This window comes from Girardinichthys multiradiatus, chromosome 21 (genome assembly GCF_021462225.1).
Source record: "Girardinichthys multiradiatus isolate DD_20200921_A chromosome 21, DD_fGirMul_XY1, whole genome shotgun sequence".
NCBI lineage: Eukaryota > Metazoa > Chordata > Actinopteri > Cyprinodontiformes > Goodeidae > Girardinichthys > Girardinichthys multiradiatus.
In genome coordinates, this window is record NC_061813.1 from 14,700,973 (window position 1) to 14,719,614 (window position 18,642).

General features: G+C 41.3%; 2 protein-coding genes across 7 annotated transcripts; one reads left to right on the top strand and one right to left on the bottom strand.

Annotated features, from left to right (window-relative positions):
• Positions 1-1,147: 1,147 nt before the first annotated feature.
• rbbp8 (retinoblastoma binding protein 8) lies at positions 1,148-9,855 on the top strand. 3 transcript variants are annotated; one of them, XM_047350460.1, is made up of 19 exons: positions 1,148-1,308; positions 1,538-1,659; positions 1,753-1,795; positions 1,871-1,966; positions 4,367-4,458; positions 5,255-5,327; positions 5,627-5,829; positions 5,923-6,018; positions 6,219-6,292; positions 7,256-7,323; positions 7,413-7,686; positions 7,780-7,942; positions 8,077-8,165; positions 8,329-8,437; positions 8,535-8,666; positions 8,747-8,789; positions 8,875-8,962; positions 9,025-9,166; positions 9,589-9,855. In XM_047350460.1, the coding sequence occupies exons 2-19, from the start codon at positions 1,560-1,562 to the stop codon at positions 9,684-9,686; spliced, it is 1,983 nt and encodes a 660-aa protein (XP_047206416.1). In that variant the 5' UTR covers positions 1,148-1,308; positions 1,538-1,559; the 3' UTR covers positions 9,687-9,855. The 3 variants fall into 3 exon arrangements, with proteins under 3 accessions (XP_047206416.1, XP_047206417.1, XP_047206418.1); XM_047350461.1 differs by having other exon boundaries at positions 5,630-5,829; XM_047350462.1 differs by having other exon boundaries at positions 5,648-5,829.
• Positions 9,856-9,952: 97 nt separating this feature from the next.
• LOC124858421 (transmembrane protein 241) lies at positions 9,953-18,431 on the bottom strand. Of its 4 annotated transcripts, none has more exons than XM_047350464.1 (15): positions 18,172-18,431; positions 17,963-18,009; positions 17,793-17,880; positions 17,621-17,702; positions 17,425-17,502; positions 16,050-16,075; positions 14,594-14,632; positions 14,452-14,500; positions 14,316-14,361; positions 13,063-13,098; positions 12,524-12,558; positions 12,374-12,443; positions 10,411-10,504; positions 10,265-10,329; positions 9,953-10,117 (listed from the first exon to the last, which is right to left on the bottom strand). In XM_047350464.1, the coding sequence occupies exons 1-15, from the start codon at positions 18,241-18,243 to the stop codon at positions 10,054-10,056; spliced, it is 891 nt and encodes a 296-aa protein (XP_047206420.1). In that variant the 5' UTR covers positions 18,244-18,431; the 3' UTR covers positions 9,953-10,053. The 4 variants fall into 4 exon arrangements, with proteins under 4 accessions (XP_047206420.1, XP_047206422.1, XP_047206419.1 ...); XM_047350466.1 differs by having other exon boundaries at positions 17,803-17,880; positions 18,172-18,428; XM_047350463.1 differs by having other exon boundaries at positions 14,581-14,632; positions 17,803-17,880; positions 18,172-18,422.
• Between the last annotated feature and the right edge of the window lie 211 nt (positions 18,432-18,642).

Consider the following 18,642-nt stretch of genomic DNA (forward strand, 5'->3'; position numbering starts at 1 on the left):
TAATGTGGTACAGTGTCCTGCAGAACTATTGTTACTCCTTCATAATTTTACCATGTCCTAGACATCTCTATTCTTCCCTTTTTACTTTTAAACCTCTCAATAAATTCAATGTAATTGATTACTTTCAGCAGTCCCTTAATTAGTAAGAGGAGTCCATCTCTCTGTAATTTAATCTCAGTATAAATCCAGATTTTCTTTGAAGCCCTCAGAGGTTTCCATTATCTGAAAGGTTTATGGTTAATCTGGACTAGCTGAAGAGATTCACAACTCTGGTGGGAGAATGTGTTAATTAGAAAACTGTCCACTCCACAGAAGAAAGCCATTGTTAAAAAAAAGTTGAGAAAAGCCAGGTTTTCCACCAACCATGAATGGGACACAGCAAGCGCAGAAGGCTCCGAAGAGATCAAAACATAACTTTCTAGTCTTTATGCCACACTGTTAGGCCTTCAAACACACAATACCCATGCTCAAACATGGTGGTTGTAGCATCATGCTGTGGGGATGCTTTCTTTTCAGCAGCAACAGGGAATCTTCTCAGAGCTGAATATGGGGCGTAACATGGAGGAAACCCTGGTAAAGGTTGCAAAAGATTTTCAGACTGAGGTGAAGGGTCACCTTCCAGCAGGAGAACAGCCATGAACACAGACTCAGAGATACAATGGAATAGTTTGGATCAAACCATTTTTATATGTTAGAATGGCCTAGACAATGTCCAGACCTAAATCTATTTGCAAGATTTTAAAATTTCTAATCATAGATGCTCTCTACTTTGAGCCTTTTTGTAAAGATCAATGGGTGAACACTTTAGGCTGTAAATAAGTAAAAAGCTGATAGAGACATACCCCAAAAAGATTCAGCTGTAAATGCAATGAAAGGTGGTTTTGTTAGGCATGACCTAGAAGAAACGTCCACTGTTTTAAACATTTTTGTTGTAAAAAAAAATGTCTGTAAATTGCGTTTTCCTGGTACTTGCCAGTTATAAACAACGTCTGTCATCCTATAAAATCCCAACAAGATCCACTAAAGTTTATCATTGTAATTTGACAAGAAGTGAGAGATCAAGGGATATGAATACTTTTGCAAGGCATTATTAGGGAAACGTCTGACTTATGTTGTACAGCAGAGGGCGCCACAGCTGCAGGCTAAGAAGTTCAGCGACCAGAAGAAGATTTCCCATCATGCAAGTTGGCGCGCTAACTTTGAGGCACTGCCGTAAAAATGATAAAGACGCGTTTGTTTTCAGTTCAACGTAGAAGTTTAAATCTTTGTGATTTTGTCAAACTGTAGCAGTTTCTTGGACCTGTTGGTGTAAGTATCTTTCCTGTCATTCCTTCGACGTGATATTTTGTTCGTATGACTGTTCAAGTCTGAGCTAAAAAGCAGGATTCATTATTAAATGTCCTGTTTGTTGTCGGGTTGATGTTGTAATTTATTAGTTAAGCCTTTGTTAGGATGTTCGCCGTATTTCAGCAGCTCTATTTATTATATATTCAGAGTCTAACCCACACACACATATTTAAAATTGAATTGCTCTCAGGGTCGGGTTCACAGGGTAAAAGATGAGCAGTCCAGGAGACCGCAGCGGCTCCATCAGACCCGCTGACCTCTTTGAAGACCTTTGGATGCAGTTGAAATACTGCCACCAAAACACAGTACAAGGTAACTGACCCAACCTGCGTTGTACAGTCGAGATTAAACCGTTTAAATGATGTTTAGACATTAAAAATCAGCAATTGTTTCGCCTCCTTCTAGAATTTGAGGCAAAAGTGAGCAAACTGAAAAAGGATCGCTGTCTGTGAGTATGCTGGATCACTAACTAAGTGTCCTGGTCATGCGGAAGCGAGATGTGACCAAACATCGTTTGTTTCAGAGATGCTCAGAGGCTGGAGGTGTTTTATAATCGCAACCAGCAGCTCAAGGAGCAAAATCAAAGCCTTCAGGAGACCATCGGTCTGCTGGAAGAAAGGTAACTTCCTCAGAGACTAATACTTTTCTCGATCATGGCTTTTCTTTCTTTTCTTTCTGGTTTGTGTCTTGTCCTGGCAGCTAAGGCAGACCGTGTAGTAGACCTGGCTGCATTGCAGATTTGCTCCAAACAGGGAAAGTGACATACAGGTCCTTCTCAAAATATTAGCATATTGTGATAAAGTTCATTATTTTCCATAATGTAATGATGAAAATTTAACATTCATATATTTTAGATTCATTGCACACTAACTGAAATATTTCAGGTCTTTTATTGTCTTAATACGGATGATTTTGGCATACAGCTCATGAAAACCCAAAATTCCTATCTCACAAAATTAGCATATCATTAAAAGGGTCTCTAAACGAGCTATGAACCTAATCATCTGAATCAACGAGTTAACTCTAAACACCTGCAAAAGATTCCTGAGGCCTTTAAAACTCCCAGCCTGGTTCATCACTCAAAACCCCAATCATGGGTAAGACTGCCAACCTGACTGCTGTCCAGAAGGCCACTATTGACACCCTCAAGCAAGAGGGTAAGACACAGAAAGACATTTCTGAACGAATAGGCTGTTCCCAGAGTGCTGTATCAAGGCACCTCAGTGGGAAGTCTGTGGGAAGGAAAAAGTGTGGCAGAAAACGCTGCACAACGAGAAGAGGTGACCGGACCCTGAGGAAGATTGTGGAGAAGGGCCGATTCCAGACCTTGGGGGACCTGCGGAAGCAGTGGACTGAGTCTGGAGTAGAAACATCCAGAGCCACCGTGCACAGGCGTGTGCAGGAAATGGGCTACAGGTGCCGCATTCCCCAGGTCAAGCCACTTTTGAACCAGAAACAGCAGCAGAAGCGCCTGACCTGGGCTACAGAGAAGCAGGACTGGACTGTTGCTCAGTGGTCCAAAGTACTTTTTTTCGGATGAAAGCAAATTCTGCATGTCATTCGGAAATCAAGGTGCCAGAGTCTGGAGGAAGACTGGGAAGAAGGAAATGCCAAAATGCCAGAAGTCCAGTGTCAAGTACCCACAGTCAGTGATGGTCTGGGGTGCCGTGTCAGCTGCTGGTGTTGGTCCACTGTGTTTTATCAAGGGCAGGGTCAATGCAGCTAGCTATCAGGAGATTTTGGAGCACTTCATGCTTCCATCTGCTGAAAAGCTTTATGGAGATGAAGATTTCATTTTTCAGCACGACCTGGCACCTGCTCACAGTGCCAAAACCACTGGTAAATGGTTTACTGACCATGGTATCACTGTGCTCAATTGGCCTGCCAACTCTCCTGACCTGAACCCCATAGAGAATCTGTGAGATATTGTGAAGAGAACGTTGAGAGACTCAAGACCCAACACTCTGGATGAGCTAAAGGCCGCTATCGAAGCATCCTGGGCCTCCATAAGACCTCAGCAGTGCCACAGGCTGATTGCCTCCATGCCACGCCGCATTGAAGCAGTCATTTCTGCAAAAGGATTCCCGACCAAGTATTGAGTGCATAACTGTACATGATTATTTGAAGGTTGACGTCTTTTGTATTAAAAACACTTTTCTTTTATTGGTCGGATGAAATATGCTAATTTTGTGAGATAGGAATTTTGGGTTTTCATGAGCTGTATGCCAAAATCATCCGTATTAAGACAATAAAAGACCTGAAATATTTCAGTTAGTGTGCAATGAATCTAAAATATATGAATGTTAAATTTTCATCATTACATTATGGAAAATAATTAACTTTATCACAATATGCTAATATTTTGAGAAGGACCTGTATTTCTCTGTGAGGTATTGACTTTACTGACTTTGTAGCACAGATCAAGCAAAAAAGTGGACAGGCTTTTACAATTAGACTATTGGATGGAACTAAGGAAGCAGCAACAATTAATACAAAATACCAATAACAAAGTTAAGGTCATTCAAAGATAAAATGATATTTTAAATAGGAAATAAAAAGATACGATGAACTTAATGGCTGTATCTATAGGGAGGCAAGCAGCAAATGTAATTCAAAATTTCTTGGCTGCTACAAGCTTTCTTACATTCCAAGCCCAGTTTATTTGTAAAGCACATTTAAAGAACAAGTTTGGGAGAACTAAAAGCAGCTGGTCGGCTGATCAGAGAGGAATGGATGAGCAAGACCATTTAGGCGTTCATAAGCAGGAGGATTTAAAAACTAACTCTGTGGTACAGGGAGCCAGTGGCAAGCTGAACTTGTGTTTGCATGTTCAAAGTAAAAGACGGGCTGCTGCATATGCAGGTAATTCTGGGATTGCACCTGCCTCCTTAAGTGTTGTATTGGTGTAGTCTTCGCTCATTTATCACAGTGGGTAGCCTGCAGCTTGAATCACATGTGGAGTGGCAGCATATTTCTATAACATAGAAACCAGACTAAGAGGAACATTGGCTGTTTCCAGGGTCCGTCCAGGAGAGTGTAATCGTTGTGCCGTCTTGGAGGAGAAGCTGAAAAGCAGTCAGGATCACAATCTGGATGTAATCACCAAACTGAGTGAGTTTTGTTTCGCAGCAGTGCTATGACACTAGTTAATAACTGTCAATCAACCCAGATTTTATCGTACTAAACGCTGCGGGTGTTGCCACTTCAACCTGAGTCTCTGAACAACAGTCCTGGTTGTTTGAATTTCACTTCAAACTAAATGATACACAATGATGGAAGATCATTCGATCATGCAGCTGGAGACCATGTGTTATGCTTGGTTGAAAAAAAAAAAAAACCTCATACAAATGATGAATTTGGGTTTATTTGTAATCTTCATTTTCTAAAAGGAACCAACTTTAAAGAGATCAGTCTTGGTTTTAGGTCCACTAGGATCGACTGAGGCGAGATTCTCAAACCTTTTCTGGCGAACTAAAATGTAACTCAGTGGGGAAGAGGGGTGTGTTCACACCATGTTGCAGTGTTTCTTTATTTCCATACGGCTGTGATTGGTCGACAGTTGTATGCTTTCATGGTTTTGATGCCATATCTGAAAATGTTAGCTGCCTTGGAGTAGGCTGGCTTTCCAGTACAAGTTACCATGGTGACAGATTCAGGTAAAAAGTGAACCCGCTCTGTGATTCTGAAAATGCCGAACAGAACCTGAAGTTGCCTTGACGAACCACTAATCCTGCTTCGTCGTACTCGCCCCTGACCTCAGCCCCCCGCCTGTTCGTTATTTACTGCTCTACAGTGTAAACGCTGTAGCTGCTGAGTATTCGGACCACCAAACACAGCCAGGCATAATGAACTTGTTTGTATTTGAAAGCGTTTCAGTTTTATTTATTTATTTTTTATCGTGCCCCAGAAAATGAGAAGAAAAACCTGGAAGATGAAAGCAGAGAGCTACGAGCTGAACTGCAGAGGATGAAGACCTCTCAGTAAGTCTGCCTGCTTCAATAAGTACTTCATCAATAACTTTGTGACATTTTGCAGTTTAGTTTCAACATTTATTTCTTTATTTTTTCTGGATCAGTTGTGATGCCTGAAAGCGGCTCTTATGAACAGTGTAGCCTCTGAAGCCAGAGCATTTATCGTTGCAGTTTCACTTCTGGTATAAAACAAATCTTTACTTGGCACCACATGCTTTTGAAGGATGTTCATGTTGCTCCACTTTTAGCAACCTTTTCAGATTCTGGCGTTAGGCACGAGCAGGAAAGTTTCGCTTCCCTCTCTTTAGCAGATGTTGCGTTTGCATCAGTGCAGAACCCGAGGAGACCTCACCGCCCGAGCCGGAGGAAGGCGTCATCCCAGACTCTCCGATCTTGCCGAGCTCGCTGCCCGTGGCGAACAAACTGAGGAAACGTAAACCCGCTGACAAGAGCCAACATGTTCGTTACGCAGAGACGCCTCTGCCGCAGAGCAGCAGCTCTCTCTTTAATGGTCAGGTCCTTTTTTTTTTTTTTTTTTAAAGCATCAACAACTTTGATGAGGGTGAAGGATGTTCTGATCTGTAAATTTTTGCTTTCACTAAAGAGTTAAAGAAATGGCCTGATGATGGAGGTGCAAAGAATTCTGGGAGAGAAGTGCTCGTGCCGAACACTTGTGAACTGGACACATCCCAAAGCTCAAGTATAACCACATCTACCGATTTACAGGCTTATCAATGCAGAGAAAGAACATCTTATAGCTATTTGGTTCACAGCTGATATTTGTCTTTGAAGAACCTTCAGTGAAATTTGGCAGTTTAACATTTTTCGTCCACTCTGTGGACCTAATGCATTTCAATCAGAGAAGTGTTAAGATGTTTCAAAATATCTGTCTAATTTCAGATGATGCGAAGGAAGAAACTGAAGAGGTGGTTGCAGAAACCTGCGGCCTGGAGCTGCTGGGTAATCATCACCGTGTAAGTACGGCTGTGTGTGTGTGTGTGTGTGACTAAATCACACACACTTGCCGGCGCCGCTGGTAAAGATGTGTAACATAAATGACTCTTTTTATTGCAATAGTGAACCATGCAGTAGGAATGAATCAATTTTTTTCTTCCTTTATTTTTATTCAGAGAATAAAATCCCGAATTAAGGAATCATTGTTTTTAACAAAATCAGAGATGCCACATTTATTTCAACTCCTAACAAGTTCTACAAAATGAATGTTGCTGAAGTATTTTCTTTAATTTACACTTTACTTATTTAGGTTGCTCAGAGTCCAGTATTAATCCATCACTTCCTGCTTGCCTGGTGTAAATATGACAATAATCAGTTGTAGACACTCTGCTGAATAAAAAGGCAAAGGAAAAATGCTACGTCAAGAAAATGCCTTTTTGTGTCCTACCATCACAAACGTAAGCGGGGACCGTGTGCTTTGGTCGGACGAGCCAAATATTGAGCTTTTCAGGAACAAACACACCCGGTAGATCAGGTGTGAAACAAAGGATGAAGCCCCTAATGCCCAGTGTTAAGTGTAGTGGAGGATCTGTGATGCTGTGGGCCTGTTTTTCTTCTAAGGCACCTAGGTAACTTGTCAGAGGGCATGGCTTCACGAATGGGTCATCACTCTGTCATCTAACAGAATAATGATCCAAGGTCACCTTAGTCTAGACCTAAATAGAAAAACGATGGGATGAGCTGAGGAGAGGATGAGAGAAGTCCAATGGAGCAAAAGGTTCCAGTAGAAAAAAAACAATCATTTACTCAGATTTGGTTGGATTTTCTAAATTTCCCATTTTGTCATGGTTAAGTTTTGCCACTGGAATAAAACGTTACTTAATTACAAGGCTTTTCACACATTTACCTCCTGATCCCAGTAACTGTGGATGGCAGTATAAAAACCTTTTGTTTTATTGTTTTTATTTATCTGTTGCCTCTAGAAAACAGAGTTGCCTCAGAATCATCAAAGCAGCACCAAAAGTACCTGGAAGCACAACGTTCGTTTAAGGCAAGCAAGGCGATATTTGACAGCATTAGATCCTTCTGTTGTATCCACAAATAACCGTTACAATAATCCTTTATCTTCCACGCTTTAAGGCCTTTCTCCTCTTCATCGGCACGGATCCACAGTTCAGACTTGACCACAGACAGATCGCCGTCTCTTCTTCCATGTACAAAACGCTTTTCAGAGGAAGGCTCCTTCTGCAGGGCCAAACGGAGGAAGCAGGAATGTGATTTAGGGGTGCAGGGAGGCGGCGAAGTGGGGGTGGATAATCAAATGGAAGGCAAACCCTTACAACCTGAGATCATCAGCCAGGCCATCACATCTGTCTCTAATCTTGGCTTTAAAACAGAGCAGCTGGGCAACAAGGTAAACTCCATTTCTGAGATGTTTCAGAGTCTGAGAATTACCTCTTTTATTTTTCACAATAGGGTTTTACAGGAATTATTTTCCATTTCACAGGGTCAGTCAAGACAAAGTGAAACTCCCAACCAGAAGCTGACTGTCTCTTGTGAGGAACCTGCTTTTAAGAAACCTCTCGGTAAAGCTGAAGAGCAAGCAGACGAGAGGAGAAGATCTCTGCAGGATCGGAATGGTTTACAGAAACGGCTTCAACCTAAAGACTGTGAGTCCTTTACAGCAAAGTGTAGATATTTTATTAGATGGACCTTTTTCTTTTTTTAATCATTGCTGGGCAAAAGCCCAGATTTCTCCTCCAAGCTTGTTTGATTGTGATTTTGCTGAGTCTTTTTTCCCCAGCTGAAGGACAGCAGACAGTGGAGCCTATGTGGAGCATCGACCCTGCACTCGCTCTGTCCATGTATGAGAGCGAGCAGAGAGAAGACGAGGTACCGCATCCCTCATCCTCTTGAGATCCTTTACCTTCGTTCAACAGTCAGATTTTACTGTGCCTTGAAATATTCATACACCTCGAATGCCTTGTTGGAAAGCACTGCACGTCTTTTAAACTCAGCTTGAGGTTTACGGCCAACCGTCGCTGCTGTGTTTTAGGAAGTGGAAGAAAAGCTGCGACCTGAAGAGCTGGGAGATACCGACTGCACCTGGGTCAGTCACAGCCTGCTGCAGCGTCGGCGAGAGGACAGTCAGGACATGCAGTCTGGTATCTATAGGAATCTTTGAAATGGTTGGGCAAAGAAGTGATGTCATGGAGGCTTCCAATAATATTAATAATAATTTGATGTGTTTATTTTTACAAGGACTTGGTGACAAGGCCAATGACAGTTTGGATATGTTATTTGATGCAACATCCTTAGGGGAGTACAAGTCATACAACTGCTCGCATTTAGACCAGAGTCAGCATTGTGAAGAAGTTAAGGAAGACCCTAACGGTACGCTTTCAGGTTGAAAGAAGAGAAATGATTTAGCAAAGTTAAAAAAATAAATGCCATCTCGTAATTTCTCCAACTAGATAAAGATCTTCGTGAAACTACTGGATGTCACAGCAGAGCTCGGTAAGAAAGCTCCCTGAACAACTGTTCTGGCTGACCTGAGGGTCGCATGACTTTGAAACGCTTTCCTTTGTGCGCATGGCATCAGGCAGCCAACATTTGCACATGTGGCCGTCGTTCGCAAGAAGGACGAGAGGAGAAAGCTGAAGGGTACCACATGCAAGGAATGTGAAGTGGTGCGTATTCTGAGTCTGCTTTGAAACGTTGTTTCTGTTGAAATAATTCCCGTTTCCTGCAGTATTACGCTCATCTGCCGGAGGAGGAGAAGCAAAAGAAGCTATCGGCTTGCTCGAGGCATCGGTATCTCTATGTTCCTCCTTGTACCCCTGAAAACTTCTGGGAAGTTGGATTCCCATCGACACAGACCTGCATTGAAAGAGGTATCTGAGCGCTTTGATTTCATTTTAATATGAGCATCTACCCTCATCTATAACTAGGTTTGTCTACAAATGGGCAAGAGCTGACAAAACATGAAAACAAATTTAAATCAGAAATACATTACATTATTAGTCTTTTTATTTTATTTTAATGCTACATTTATTGTGGTTTCAAGTGCTTATTTTCATGACCGTAAATATTTTCCAAAGTAAATTAGTTTGTGTAAGTGAGGGGAAAATGTAGTTGCCTTCTTGCAGTGCACAGCAACAGGTGTGGGAGGGGAAGCTCTGTGGTTCGTACAGCTAGTGAAACTCCACTCTCTCTCACTGGCTTCTCATTAAAAAACCACCAAGACAGGACGACCGTAACATTATAACACCCTAAAATACCTTGAGCAGAGATTGAAGCTTTCTTTCTCCTCTAGGTTACATCAGGGAGGAGAAGAACCCTCAGGCACGCTCACGAAGGCGACAGCCATTTAACGCCTTGTTCTCCCCGAAGCGGAGCCAGAAGCGGAGCTGAAGCTATTCATCACTACAGATGTTGCTGTGTTGAGATGTCTCAGGCAGCATGACGACACACTCTGTTAATACGTGCCTTTTCAGGTTATCATCCCAGCTGAATGTGTGACTGAAAAGACTTTGTGCTTCCTGTAAATGATGTAAATAAAATTAGGAGGTCTAAAATGTTGGAACTGCTTCAGATCTTCATAAATTCGAAGAATAAAATTAACTGGCAGTGCTTGAATGTAATTCTTGCAGATCTGTAAGATCGAACAACACGTGGACTTACATGTACAGAGTTTTATTCAATCAGAATATCAGAAAACCGTTTAGGAAATGTGAAATAGTAAAAAATATGATCTCTTTAAGAAGTGCAGGCTGTGTCTTCATGGTGGAGATTCTCTGTCCGAATACAACAGCAGTGCTTCTCCAACATGGCTGACAATCACGCTGTTCCACGAGAAAACATTTCAATGTTTTACATTTTAATTGTCATTGTACAACATCACAGTGTATGGAAATAAAAAATGTTCATACATTGGGGATGCTTGAAGATTAAAATAGGTCTAAAAAGTTCATAAAATTTTAAGTTCTTACCAAAGCAGGGACTCGGAGTTAAAGTCCATGTAGAAAACCAAAGGAGAGAGGACCACTGCTGTGACCTGGGAGGAAACGGCACAAACTAAATGAACTCCTTATTTAAAGCTGCTGCCAATTTTTATCTGACATTTTGGGATGTTTACCTTTGACAGAAAAACCCAAACCCTAAAGTACTCGAGGGTCAGCCCCCGTTTTAATCTGGCTGTGGCCAACAGTAACAGAAAACCCAGCAAAGCACTGCAGAGACAGAAACACAGCACAGCGTTCAGAGTCTACAGCTCCTTCCCAAAATATTAGCATATTGTGATAAAGTTCATTATTTTCCATAATGTCATGATGAAAATTTAACATTCATACATTTTAGATTCATTGCACATTAACTGAAATATTTCAGGTCTTTTATTGTCTTAATACGGATGATTTTGGCATACAGCTCATGAAAACCCAAAATTCCTATCTCACAAAATTAGCATATTTCATCCGACCAATAAAAGAAAAGTGTTTTTAATACAAAAAACGTCAACTTTCAAATAATCATGTACAGTTATGCACTCAATACTTGGTCGGGAATCCTTTTGCAGAAATGACTGCTTCAATGCGGCGTGGCATGGAGGCAATCAGCCTGTGGCACTGCTGAGGTCTTATGGAGGCCCAGGATGCTTCGATAGCGGCCTTTAGCTCATCCAGAGTGTTGGGTCTTGAGTCTCTCAACGTTCTCTTCACAATATCCCACAGATTCTCTATGGGGTTCAGGTCAGGAGAGTTGGCAGGCCAATTGAGCACAGTGATACCATGGTCAGTAAACCATTTACCAGTGGTTTTGGCATTGTGATCAGGGGCCAGGTCGTGCTGAAAAATGAAATCTTCATCTCCATAAAGCTTTTCAGCAGATGGAAGCATGAAGTGCTCCATAATCTCCTGATAGCTAGCTGCATTGACCCTGCCCTTGATAAAACACAGTGGACCAACACCAGCAGCTGACACGGCACCCCAGACCATCACTGACTGTGGGTACTTGACACTGGACTTCTGGCATTTTGGCATTTCCTTCTCCCCAGTCTTCCTCCAGACTCTGGCACCTTGATTTCCGAATGACATGCAGAATTTGCTTTCATCCGAAAAAAGTACTTTGGACCACTGAGCAACAGTCCAGTGCTGCTTCTCTGTAGCCCAGGTCAGGCGCTTCTGCCGCTGTTTCTGGTCAAAAGTGGCTTGACCTGGGGAATGCGGCACCTGTAGCCCATTTCCTGCACACGCCTGTGCACGGTGGCTCTGGATGTTTCTACTCCAGACTCAGTCCACTGCTTCCGCAGGTCCCCCAAGGTCTGGAATCGGCCCTTCTCCACAATCTTCCTCAGGGTCCGGTCACCTCTTCTCGTTGTGCAGCGTTTTCTGCCACACTTTTTCCTTCCCACAGACTTCCCACTGAGGTGCCTTGATACAGCACTCTGGGAACAGCCTATTTGTTCAGAAATGTCTTTCTGTGTCTTACCCTCTTGCTTGAGGGTGTCAATAGTGGCCTTCTGGACAGCAGTCAGGTCGGCAGTCTTACCCATGATTGGGGTTTTGAGTGATGAACCAGGCTGGGAGTTTTAAAGGCCTCAGGAATCTTTTGCAGGTGTTTAGAGTTAACTCGTTGATTCAGATGATTAGGTTCATAGCTCGTTTAGAGACCCTTTTAATGATATGCTAATTTTGTGAGATAGGAATTTTGGGTTTTCATGAGCTGTATGCCAAAATCATCCGTGTTAAGACAATAAAAGACCTGAAATATTTCAGTTAGTGTGCAATGAATCTAAAATATATGAATGTTAAATTTTCATCATGACATTATGGAAAATAATGAACTTTATCACAATATGCTAATATTTTGAGAAGGACCTGTAATTAAAAAAGGGTCGCCTCGTTTATTTAAAGAACTCTTACAATAAAGGAGGAGTAAAATCACTTACAGACCAAAGTAGATATGTACACATTTCTATCCTCATTAAAGGCCACTATCCAAGTCCATGAGTGAACAGAGTGACACCTGACCGCCGTTATTTCATGCAACATATTAAGTAAACTACATACTAAGTAGTACTTCAGCAGGGAGAGAACAGTCACCTGGCGCAGCAGCCACAGTGAAAGGTGTGGGACTGAAGAGAAGGGAACTCCAAGGCACCTGTGATGTCCCCTATAGAGAGACAAAGACCTCCTGTGTAAAAACACACATTTGCACTGAAACATTCATCATCTTCACTGGGTCAGTCATACCTGTTGGATGAGAAGCAAGACCCAGCAGCGGCACACTGTTGTTCAAAGACAGGGTCAGACGTTACCCACTGATGTCTCATTCTGAGCCAATTACAATATTTGTGTGAAAGACTTTTGGCGATTCAAATAAAGCTGATTATGCTTTGATTGAGGATTCAGAAGTGCTTCATTTATTACGAATCTTCTGCTACTTATAGCCCTGCTCTGTCTTTTTGTCAGGCCTTCCTACTGTATTTAACCCTGCTTCTCACTCTTGTGGCTAACCTGTTATAAATCACCCATCACTGCGCTCGTCCTCACATTGCTTTGAGATTAACGCCAGAGACTTAAACTCTTTCGTCTTCTATGTTCCTCCTGCTTCAGCTTCTTAAAACTATACACCCAAGAGATGAGATCATATGAGTTGCAGTAAATCTGTCTTTTGATGTCCACATTTTACTAAAATCTAACAATTTAATGATAAAAACATGAAATGGGAAGATTTGCAATGAAGGCATGGGCTCTTGGTTTAAACACAACCATCTAAATGTATTTCTTACCTGAACAAGTAGTTGATGCATTGCTGCTCAATGTAACTAAAATTAAAATAAAAAAGGCATTTTTGATCTCTCAGACAAGTCATTTACATCAAAAGGAAAGGAAAACATACATTTACTGTTTTACTTGTTTTCTTTTAAGGCACTACTAATCAAAAGGTTTTTCTTTTTCTACTCATAATCTTGATTTTTAAGCAACAGCGTTCTGGAAAGAAAGTTGGGACAAAGCCAGATTTGAGGTCCTGATTATAAAATTAAGTTTGGAGCAGAGCTGTGTAGTGAACCCAAAAAGGCATTATATTATCAGATGTGAAATGCAGATGTTTATGATGAACAAAAAAAAAAGAGACAACCAAACTTTCTGGATTTAGAGACATCTGGCTGAACCATCTCATCGTGAAAACATATGGTGCCAAGCGAAAGTATTTTCCCCCTTATAGATTTCTGTTCTAAATATTTCAGATCAGAGTAGAAAGATAATATGAGCAAGTACGGTCATATTCAACTGATGATTTTATTTATTTAGAGAAAAAAGCAATCAAAACATCAATAAATAAATAAAAAGATACATAAAGAAGTCCCCCGAAACACAAATTAAGTACGATTAACCACATTTTGTTGGCCTGAGTACAAACAGACCTGTAGAATAATAAAAGGAGCACCTAAATACAACCTGTATGACAACACAAAGTAGGCTAAAATATCTCTAAAAGGGACTGCTTGCTGCAAATGATGGAACCATGAATTCTCAACTCTACCAGAACATGCTGAAGGAGAACACCCAGACATCAGGTTGTGACCTTAAGCTCAAGCACACTTGGGTTTATTCAACAGGAAAATGATCCAAAGCTCAGCAGCTGGCCCACCACTAAATGGATGGAAAGATAGAACTAAACGAAAACAAAAAAATTATTTGGATTGGCCTAGTTAAAGTCCGGACTCAAGTCTGATGGAGAAGATGGGGCATGACATTAAACAGGCTCAGCATTCTTAAAAACACACCAATGTGGCAGAATCATGACAATTCTGCAAAGAGAGGGCCAGGATTCCTCCACAGTGACGTGAAAGACTCTAGCGCCCATAAATGCTTGAAGGCAGCTGTTGCTGGCAGGAGTGGTTTTATTCCTAGGGGACAATTACTTTCCATGGAGAACCAAGTATGTTTGGGTAACTTTTTTCTCTAATAAATAAAATATTCAAATATTCTTTTTTTATGTGGCATTTAATTTCTATTGTATACAATGTGTTATACTAACCTCAGATTAGTGGACTTGTGGTGAACTTGAAACACCCTGTATGCACCTGAAAACAACAGATAAAACTGTCAGGAAATGCTTTCAGCAAAATCTTTAATCAACGATGTCAGGATCTACTGTGCACTACCAAACCTACCAACACAGGAGAGGTGGCACAGAGCCCAGAGGTAACCACTGTGGTCAAACTGTGAAGAAAGCATGGGAAGTAAGAAGATATGTGGCAGTGTCGGCATAAAACCACCATTTCATTATGGACAACTGTTACCTGAGGGTCATACCGGGGAAGGTTGACGGCTGACAGCAGCAGGAGACAAATGCTGCAGGAGGGAGGAGGACATTGGAGAAGAACATATTCATGAGTTTGAACATATGATTTAAAAAAAACATTCAAGCTTCCTCTAAGTTCCTGAAAGGTACAAAGAATCTCAGGGAAAGCTGTGTTCTCTTCCTGTTGGTTAATTAAATATGACAACGCAATTTAAGATGCCGCAGTTATGTGAAAAAATAGGAAACCACAATAAATGACCAGTTCTTTCACAATGAAATGTTCACATATCCATGTCTGATCGTTTTACATTTTATCTGTGAAGAAAGGGATGAATTGCACCCGAATACCAAAATGAACATAAATTGAAATATTAACCTACTTTGTTAATATATCAACAAAACCCCCCAAATAACTAATCTTACCCCCTGTGGTGCAATAACTTAATTGAGAAACTTCTTGTACACACCTACAGGTCTCTAGAATCAGTCTGAGGAAAGTATTGTCCATTTGATGCTTTCTGTTGGAAGGTGCTTGAGGGGTTCTTGCATGTTCAGCCAGTTTCCAGTCACTCCACAGCATCTCAAGATCTGGGCTTGGCCCAGGACTTGTTGTTTCTCAATTCTCAGCCAGTCCTTGGTGGTTTTGAAATGTTTTGGGTGATTTTGATGTTGCATGGTTCAGCTCTGCTTCAGCTTTAGTTTTTTGTTTTACCGATTGTATCACATTTTTCTCAAGCACCTTCTGATGCACTGTGGAACTCATTGTAGATTCTATGATGGTGTGTTGGCCAGGTCCTACTGCAGTGCATCCCTAAACCATGGCACTTCCTCATCTATGCTTCATAGTTGGCATTAGGTTCTAATTCTGGAGTGCTATATTTGGTTTAGCTAAACATTCTTTCGGTTCAGGTGTCCAAAAAGTTCAGTTGTATTCCTGAGGTTTTGGTCTTTGTCTATGTTCTCTCTAGCAAACTGAGGTCTGGCCTTCATGTTTTTCTTAGACAGCAAAAAACCTTGCACACCTGCCTCGGAAGTCAAACGTATGTAGTCCTTCTGATTTTACAGGGTTTTGGGGGACTTCTTTTACCATCTTGCGGTCTGCTCTCAGGGTGAGCTTGCTTAGTCCTCCACTTGTAGACTATTTTCCTTACAGTGTAGCCTCTGATTTCAAATTCTATGAGACCTTTTTAATTCCCTTACCAGACTCATACATGGCTGTAATTTTCTTTCTGAAGGTCTCAGTCAGGTCTTTAGATTTCACCATGGTGATCACTCTCACTTTAACATAAAGGGGCACAAACAGCTAAGTGTCCCGATGTGATACACCTGTGTTTGATTGTGCCACGTTTCAAGTGGAAATAAAAGTAGAGATGTCCTACTTTTTTCTTATCAGATTGTTTTTTCATTACATTTCACAAAACAGTTTAAATAGTATAATAATCCAAGAAACTGGGAATAAAAGCTTACCTGATGACTTTGAGCCACCGTTTCTTCTGTTGGAGAAGAGAGAGCACGAAGCTCATGTTACATACAACGTTCCAACAATTAAAGAATGTCTTTTTTAATGTAACCCGGCGGTGGTTCCAGCCATTTGAATCTGGACCTACACCTGAAGATGATTTCTGAATCTCACGAAAGGTCTCAGAGTTAAAACCTTAATGTGTAATAAATAAAGTTTCCAAATTAAATATGAACTAGAAGTGTGTAATGCCTTGTGAGGTTTTTACTCTCTCATTCTCCTTCATACACACCTGGTAACCAAGCTACTTTACTCACAGTAATATGCTAGAAAACAAAGTTTTTCCCTAAACAGCAAAAATCTTCATGTCCCTTGAACCTTTTCATATTGTTTTCACAGCAAAACCACATTTTTAATACACTTTATTGGGATTTTATGTGATAGACCAGCACATACTTATTAAATAGAAGTAAAATGATACATGGTTATCACAACTGTTTTCAGAACTTTGTCTGATTTAATGCCAGCATGAATCCAGCTGTTCTGTGAAGGCCTCTAAGGGTTGTTGGAGAACATTAGTGAATAAACAGAATCATAAAAACCGAGGAAGACAACAGACTGGTGATCCTAAACTGAATGTTTTGGCACATGGAGGGAACATGTTGGCAAAGGCATTATGATGCGAGGATGATTTTCTTCATCCAGGACAGGGACGCTGGTTAGATTTGATGTGGAGATGGATGACACTAAATACAGAGAAATCCTGTTTGAAGCTTTACAGAGCTTGGTCTTGGGGTAGACATTAACCTTCCAGCAGGATGACCCTAAATATACAGTCAGAGCTACGATGGAATGCTTTACATCAAAGAATGTGTTAGAATGGTCCAGTCAAAGTCCACACTTAAATCCAATTGAGAATCAGTGGCGAGACTTGAAAAATGCCTCCATAGGGCACCATGTCATTTCCCGTTAGCTCTCTTTCGTAACAATGAGAAAAATAAAGGCCAGTAGTGCCTAAAAAAAGAGAAATGTCAACCTGCTTGAGTTATTTTAAAAAGAAGTAGGGGCAAAAATGGCACTATCTAGATATGCAAAGCCGGTAGATACATTAGCTATAAATGCAGCTGAAATGTGGTTCCACAAAGTTCTGATTCAGGGAACCTAATTACAAATGGCCTACCCTCTACTTACTGTTGGTCCATCATAAAATCGCAATAAAATACATGGAGGTTTGTGATGTAATGAGACAAAATATAAACGGGGCATGAATACTTTTGCAAGGAACTGCAGTTATCCACACCTGGAAAAGGTAGTCTGTATGGAAACCCAATAGAACGGCGCTGCCCAGAACTGATCATAGAACTCAGGCGGTGATGCACTTACCTCTCTGTGAAAGGCGCAGACGATCATGCAGCTGACTACATGAGAGGAGTTCTGCAGAGTGAAGAAAAAGGGAATGTCCTGTGCAGAAAGGGGAGGGATAGTGAATAACCACAATATGTGCAGCATGTGGTAACTGCTTTCACAGTAAAATACTTTTCATTCTTGTGGACACCAAACATGTTAACCTGCCACTCACTATGCGTGATAAGGCCCTGGAACCAGCGTATATATTTCCCACAAACAGGACTGAGCCCGGAAGCCAGGAGAGAGCAGCAGATCTGCAGCACAGACAGACAACTCACATTTATAAAATGTCTGTAAAGCAGGCCAACATAACCATAACCATACAGCATGCAGCATGTAGTTACAGAGGAGTACCCGGGGAAGAGATTCATCTCCACCCATCCCAGCTTTCCAGACAGCAGAAGCAGGGCGGCTCCAATAAATGTCTGCCATCTGGGAAAGACCATCTTTGTTCATTTATGTCCATGAAAGCAGGCTGTTTATGCTCATTAAGTGCTTCTTTTCAGCCACTCACCCTTGAAATAAAGTTGGATAGGTGAATTTCAACACTGACAGGACAAACTGCAAAAGAAAATCAGGTTAGTACTCCGATATGTAGGTGTGGATACACTAGAACAATACGAACTGACCTGGCTGCGTTTCAACTCACTATTTTCAACAACAAACCAACTCTATTTACCTTAAAACCAGCCTTCTAGACGGGATCATCCCTTCAAGACTCACCTTATTCGTGAAATATGATACAACGAAAGCGACGCTGAACACGAGGCCGGAGATGTGGCTTCTCCAGGGCATGATGGTCCGCAGACACGCTGCAGCAGGTACATGATTTCTATGACAAATCAAACATTTGATACAATGTAGCGTCTTTTCAAACAGAACTGGATTTCAAGCTCGGAAACTTCCCTCACTGACGACACGTCAAGACGTCCAGCCACAAAGATCGTCTATAAGAGGAGAGATTGTTCACTCGCCAGATACCTGCTTGCAGCGTCGACGTTATTGTTGTTAGTAGTAGCATTCTTATTATCTCGACGCTGCTAATAATAATAGTAATTATTATTATTGTTATTATTGCATTGATACTTGCTTATGGGCTATGGGAAGAAAATACAGTTCATCTAATACCATAGGGTCAGCACATGGGATTCGGAATGTTTTGTTTTTGTCTTTGTCTATTGAACTATTGCTGCA

What these genes read in the sequence shown, in the direction of transcription:
- LOC124858421 (XM_047350463.1), bottom strand. Translation starts at nt 18,243, where the DNA reads ATGCCCTGGAGAAGCCACATCTCCGGCCTCGTGTTCAGCGTCGCTTTC. An exon ending in GAGATGAATCTCTTCCCCGG is followed by an intron (nt 17,703 to 17,802) that starts GTACTCCTCTGT and finishes TCTGTGCTGCAG; the next exon opens with ATCTGCTGCTCTCTCCTGGC. An exon ending in TGCATCAACTACTTGTTCAG is followed by an intron (nt 12,559 to 13,062) that starts GTAAGAAATACA and finishes TTTGAACAACAG; the next exon opens with TGTGCCGCTGCTGGGTCTTG.
- rbbp8 (XM_047350460.1), top strand. Translation starts at nt 1,560, where the DNA reads ATGAGCAGTCCAGGAGACCGCAGCGGCTCCATCAGACCCGCTGACCTC. An exon ending in ACGGCTTCAACCTAAAGACT is followed by an intron (nt 7,943 to 8,076) that starts GTGAGTCCTTTA and finishes TTTTTTCCCCAG; the next exon opens with CTGAAGGACAGCAGACAGTG. An exon ending in GGATGTCACAGCAGAGCTCG is followed by an intron (nt 8,790 to 8,874) that starts GTAAGAAAGCTC and finishes GCATGGCATCAG; the next exon opens with GCAGCCAACATTTGCACATG.